The 6,000-nt window shown below is 47.7% G+C and overlaps 1 protein-coding gene across 2 annotated transcripts in view; it reads right to left on the reverse strand.

The window, feature by feature from the left end:
• Positions 1 to 1,684, reverse strand: part of ALKAL1 (ALK and LTK ligand 1) — a 40,282-nt gene extending 38,598 nt beyond the window's left edge. For both annotated transcript variants that reach the window (XM_074573613.1, XM_074573611.1), the window contains exons 1-2: positions 1,392 to 1,684; positions 137 to 492 (exon numbers count right to left, since the gene is read on the reverse strand). In XM_074573613.1, the coding sequence (XP_074429714.1) occupies positions 137 to 482 (346 nt within the window). In that variant the 5' untranslated portion in view covers positions 483 to 492; positions 1,392 to 1,684. The remainder of the gene's footprint in view (positions 1 to 136; positions 493 to 1,391) is intronic.
• Between the last annotated feature and the right edge of the window lie 4,316 nt (positions 1,685 to 6,000).

The following is a 6,000-nucleotide window of genomic DNA, read 5'->3' on the forward strand; positions in this document are numbered from 1 at the left end:
GGGCATCCCCCGCTCCGCTCATCCCGTTCCGGCGGGCTGCCCCGGCGGCGGCGCCGTCGGACTCGGCCGCTGGAGGAGGCGGCAGGGACGGGACCCGGCGGGGGCTGCATCCCCGGGGCAGCGCGGTGGCTCTTACCTCCGTGGCGGGCAGCGGCGAAGAGCCGTGGGGGCGGCGGGGCGGCGGCGACGGCCGTGGGGGTCCGCGGGGCGGCGGCGGCGGTGGCGATGGCTCGGGGGTCGGGCGGCGGAGCGCCGCCGCCGCTGCTGTACCGCCGGGAGATCACCCGGTCCCGCCGCGGCGGGCGGGGCGGCAGCGGGCGGCCGCCGTCGCCCAGGGCTTGGAGGAGGAGGTCGAGGAGTGCCCCCCCCTCGGCGCCGGCGGCGGGCACGTCCCCTCCCTCGGCGCCCGGCGGTGGCGGGGCCGAGGCCAGCAGCAGGAGCACGATGGCGGGCAGCGCCTGGCGTTTCTTCGCCCCTCGCATCTCTGCGGCGCTGGGAGGAGGCAGAGAGCGAAGGCGGTCAGCGCCGGGACCGGCCCGCAGCCCGCCCGCCCGCCCCTCATGCCGCGCCCGGGGGGCACTCCCGCGGGCGCGGAGGCGGTGCGCACCCCCCGGCCTGGGCGCAGCCCCGCGGAGCGGCGGCGGAGGCGAGGCGAAAGACCCGACGGGCCGCCACCGGCTGTCCCCGCCGCGCCTCCCCGACGACCCCCGAGCAGCCCCGCCGCGCTCGCCCGGCTCCCCGGAGGTCGCATTTATAGACCACGGATTAGGGGAAGGGTATTAACCCCGCCGCGCATATTTGCGGTCCAAGGCTTTGCGGGGGATTTGCTGGGCTCCCTGTGCCCCCGGCGTTCCCGCGCCTGCCGTTGCCTCCTGCCTCCGCCGGGAGCTCCCCCCCGGGCCGGCCCGCCCGCCCGGGCAGTAGCCACGGAGGTTTTCGGGGACAGAGCGTACGGGCGGGCAACTGGCCGGAGTTCAGCTAAGGATGAGTTACAGCGGGAACTGCTGCAAATAAGGGAGTAAAGGGGAAAAACAATTACAAGGGGCTGAGGCTTCGAGAGCAGTGCTTAATGCCCCCTAAGTAAGCGATTCTAATTATAGCCAACGGTTAGGATTAAGCGGGAGGGAGGCAAATTCTGTTATTTACAAACGGTTTTGTACTTGGCCTCCCTTGCAAAATCCTCCTCGGGCGAAAGAGTTAATGGGAGCCGCAAGGGAGCCGGCTCTCCCCGACGGCTCCGGGCTCTCCCTTCCCTCCGCCGCCGCCGGGGCGCAGACCAAACCCGGCGAGTAATCGGGGCACGACGCGGGCTTCGCTGCAGCGACAGCGACGCCCCTTCGCTCCAGGCTAAAGCCCCCCCACCCCCTCCCCCCGACCCCGGAGCTGCTTACCTTCAAGCGGAGACAAGTGTCGCTGAGTGCGTGCGGGCTGGGGAGAGCCGTCCTCTGCCGTCGCCGGAGAGCCCGTGTCCCCGCGGAGGCTCCGCCGGACGCGGAGCGGGGCGGTCGGTGCTGCGCCCGGAGAGGGGGGATGCGCCCTCCAGGGCCATGCGCTTCTCTTATATAGTCCGCACCGGCGTACTCATTTGAGTACTATCGACTTTAGGTGGGTGGCAGTCGATGGAGACACCTCTGGTAATCACTCTTGGGCTCAAAGAAGGTCTTTTCTGACAAACTTCCTCCTCCCCGTTTGTCCCCCGGTGGATGGCAACTGAAAGCTGCGTTTGAAGTGGCTCTGATCTATTTGTGAAATTAGATTTCCCTGAAGGTTGAGGAACGCTTACTAATAAAGCTGCCGGCTCAAGAGATTAAAATGTGCTTTAACTTAGCGGGATTCCCTTGGGAATACAGCAAGAGAACTATTTTTTCCCCCTTTTCTTACTGAACAAAGAAGCCGTGAGCAAAGTCTGAAGTGTGTATAAATTTTATTCTGGTTTGGTGGCAAAGAAAGCAATAGACTGTCTTTGGCCGGTAAATTCCCAGTCTAGGGACCTTGTAAAAGTTTGTTTCTCCAAAACAGATTTTTTAATTTTTGACAATGAGACTTAATGAAAAGCTAGCAAAAAAAAAAAAGATGTTGACCTAATGAAAGCTTTAATGCCACAGGTTTAAAAACTTGCCTCCTAGAGCCATAAATATGTAAGCAAATAATTAGTGAATGAGTTCTCGACTTTCAGAGAGCAGTGCATACAGGTGGTCTGGGTGGAGATTGAAAAGCAATACAAAATTTTAAATTTATACCAGAGAATAGTGCACATTATGACAGAATTTGCAAGTATAACTCTTTGTCAGAAGGTACCACTGAGACATTTACTTAGTAAGAGTGGGAGAAAAATAAAAAGGATTTGAGATATCCTCTAATATGTGAAAATGGGGAATTTAGATTTTAAAGAGTTTTAAACTATTCTGCATCTGTCTGACACATGACTTTTCTCCACAAACTCTGTCTTTTTCCCAAAACTCTGTCATTCATGTCCTTCTCTGGTCATCTCAGGCAGAGCACGCTCAGGGCTGTATCTCACAGGGGCCGTGTCATCGCTGGTGATGGGAAGCCAGCTTCTTCCCCACATCCTCCTACTCTTGTGACATCCTCACTCACCTTTGGGGAGGTGAGCCCACAGACATCAGGGATCAAACCAAATTTAACTAACGAAGGGTTACAAAGGGTTTTATCACACAGTTATTTTTTTTTAGAGGTAAGTGTACTGCACTAGATAAAGCGGTCTGACCTGTGGATTCCCAAGGTAACAGAAGGGAAGTGTCAAGTCAATCTCTTTCTCACTTCATGGTTTCCTGCTTTTACTTCTTTATTGGGGGCATATAAGGAGTTTTCTTTGGTCAGGCTGACAGCTAAATTGAGTAAAGAGGGAAAGGGAGAGCAGTGATAAGTTGAGAAATAAAGCAGCTTATTAACTTACCAGGTCCAAAACAAATCCTAAAGCTTCTCTCCATTTGCTTTTTGTTTGTTTGCTTTTATTTTGTCCTCAGAGACACATATTGCCACTGCAGAGTGGGACTGAATTCTCCTCTAGAAATGAACAAAGTATTACCTTGACACGAGCTCCTCTGCCCACCTTCATAACTAGTCATGGATTAGGTTTACATCTACTTCTAGCCCTGGGAGCAGGTCACACAGGAAAGAAATCTATGTGGCACTCTTAAGACAGAATAATTTTTCTGCTCATATAGAAACCAAACTCTTTATTGGGTGTCTGAGGCAGATAGCAGAATCCTCATAAGAATTAAAAGCAACATTGCGAAAAGCAAGTAAATAGCCCCTCTTCTCTCCCCGACATGCCCAAAAAAGATCTGAGAGGTCTGCAAACTGCTGAAGCTGACTGTGCACTTTTGGTGGACAACATCCTGGAGTGGCTAGTTTGGGAAAGTTGTGACTCCTTGAGCCAAGATTATCAAATATGTCACCCACATTGAGCAGTTTCTAAGACAAATTGTTAGTGTTACAAATACTAAGGCCGCTAAATTTTGTTCTTTAAATTAATGTTGAGGATTTAGGGTTTTAAAGCTTTGTATCGGAACCCAACGAGGCCCTTTACCATTATGAGACACCCAGTTTTTCCCTTCTCCTTTACCTCTGCTGTCACTTGTTTCCCTCCTTTGGAAAATCTTTCCTTGGATTGACATTATACCCATCCACAGGGCAATAAACTGTTTTTAAATTACTGTTTTAAATTAAACCAAACTGACAGGTTGCTTGCTTCATTTGTTACCAGGACTTTTTGGGTTTTTTTCTTTTTTTTTTTTTTTAATGTTATCCTTTGTGTATTTTCAAAAGAATAAACAAGAAGTCAAAGAAACAAGACAGTGGGTGTCCCTGCAGAGCAGCTTGAGAGGCAGATCTATCAAGCCCTGAAGTTACTGCAATGGTTCCCATTCACTGCGGTGGGAGTTGAAACAAGCCTTAAAATGAAAAGAATCAATTAGAGCCACAGCGCATCTAAATCACAAGTTTTAAGTAGCTTTTTCAGATTCTTTCTGTGCCCAAGAACCTTAAAGACTTATTTAAAAACAAAACAAAACAAAAAGATTTGTTTTCTATTATTGTGCAAAGCCTTGTCTCTTTTTAAATTGTTTTGATATTTGAATTCTTCAAAGAGCACTTGAAAGAACGACAACCAGAGTGCAACCAGAGGAAGATGGCTGCTTTACTAATCCCAGGCAATTCTGGCAGGTTGAAAACACATTCTCGGGTCACAGTTACACGGGCCCTTTGTTAGTAGCTCTGATGTGCCTCCTCATCATTATATGGAGAAAGAACCTCAGCGTGAGATTTACATCAAAGAGAGCATCTTAAGACTGCACTCAGTATCTTATTTAGGAACTGAAAACTTGTTCATAGTGAGCCTAAATAAGTGTGGTTATTTGCTTCTTGTAGACAATGGATTTAAACAAGTACATCACATTTGTTTCCTGTGGCATGTTCTTTTTATTTTTTGATCTGTTTTAGCCACAAGTCTACGTCTGATTGAAGTTAAAAGCAAACTAGTTAAATCAAAGTATCATAGAGCTGACAGGGACTTGGAGAGATGATCTAGTGGTTTCCATTGCCCAAGGCAGAGCCAACTGTACCTATGTCATCAGGGCTCAGTAAGAAACTTAATTTTTAATTTTTCCCGTCAAGCTCAATACTTCAGGCCAAATCCGATAAAAGAACAATTGGTAAATGTTGGTTTAGTAGTGACATTTTACCTGGGGATTTACACTGAAATATAAAAATTATCTAAATGTATTCCCAAAGCACACCCTCAAATAAAAGACAGGCTAAAGCAAAGATTTAAAATTTAGGTGTCTCACTGTTTCTAAATAAATCTGTCAGCCAAAGATTTCTGTGGCCACTCAGCTAAATCAAGAGGAAAATCAGAGAGAAAACCTGGTTCTATTGAAGTCCATGGGAATTTTCCTGTTGACTTTGTTGAGCTGGGATTTAATGCAGCATTGTTACTAAAGAAGAGGTGAGGAAGTGAAAAATGACCTCAAAAATATGAATGTATTAGCCAAGGCAGTAATTTATAGATGGCTGCTGTAATTTCTAATAAGTAACAGAGGATTCCAGCTGGGTTTCAGATCACACCATTTCCTTAAAATCAGAATTTTTAAACAGCCATATATATTTACGCCTGTTGAGGCTGTTATAAATATACTGCATCCTGCCTCAGTGCAGAGGACTTGATCGGATGATCTCTTTAATATCTTTTGCAATCCTTTATTTCTATAAATCTACAGATTTTTTTGCAAGCAGCTTTTAAGGTATAAACATGCTAATGACCGTGGAAGGCTATACAGTTAAAGAAGTAAAACAGTATTACCAAAAGAGATGTGAGAATCACTGTGCCATATATATATCTCACAGTTAAAAACTTAGTTCATCTCGTAACTTGAGGCTATTTTTCAGCATTTTTTGTGGTAGAAATAACGCAGCAGAGAATTGCGGGATGTTCCTAACTGAATTTTAGGTAGCAGCTTCTAATGTTTATTCCATGAAATAAAGATCATTGTCTTTCCAATTAAAAACAGCATATTAGTTTTATTATTACAAACATATCTAAATATTTTTTACTACAGTGCTATAATGATCTTTACTGGCTTTATCCAGTATTTCTACCCTGAAGTCACCACCATTTGGGTTTGAGGGGCATTTTACACCTGCAATTAAGACATAAGGAGTCATTTTTGGAGGACCTTTGGCTCCCCTGTGCTCTGGAAGGCTCAGCTGGAGACATGAAACAGCTTCTGATCGAGATGTTTCAAGCAAAAACCCAAAAACTAACCTACAGGTTGTTCAGCAGGAAGGAAAGAGGGGATAGGGGAGAAAGTCCGGAGGAGGAAAGTCTGGTAGAAATGTGAAATAAGTCCTCCCTCTTCCCTTTATTTTCGCTGAAACAGTTTCAGTAGTGCAGGTTTTGTTCCTGCACCATCTGACTGCAGCTGGGACTATTCGGCTGAAGGAGGCATATGGGAGAAAGTACCCATTCCAAAAGTAGAG

This window comes from Larus michahellis, chromosome 2 (assembly GCF_964199755.1).
Source record: "Larus michahellis chromosome 2, bLarMic1.1, whole genome shotgun sequence".
Taxonomy (NCBI): domain Eukaryota; kingdom Metazoa; phylum Chordata; class Aves; order Charadriiformes; family Laridae; genus Larus; species Larus michahellis.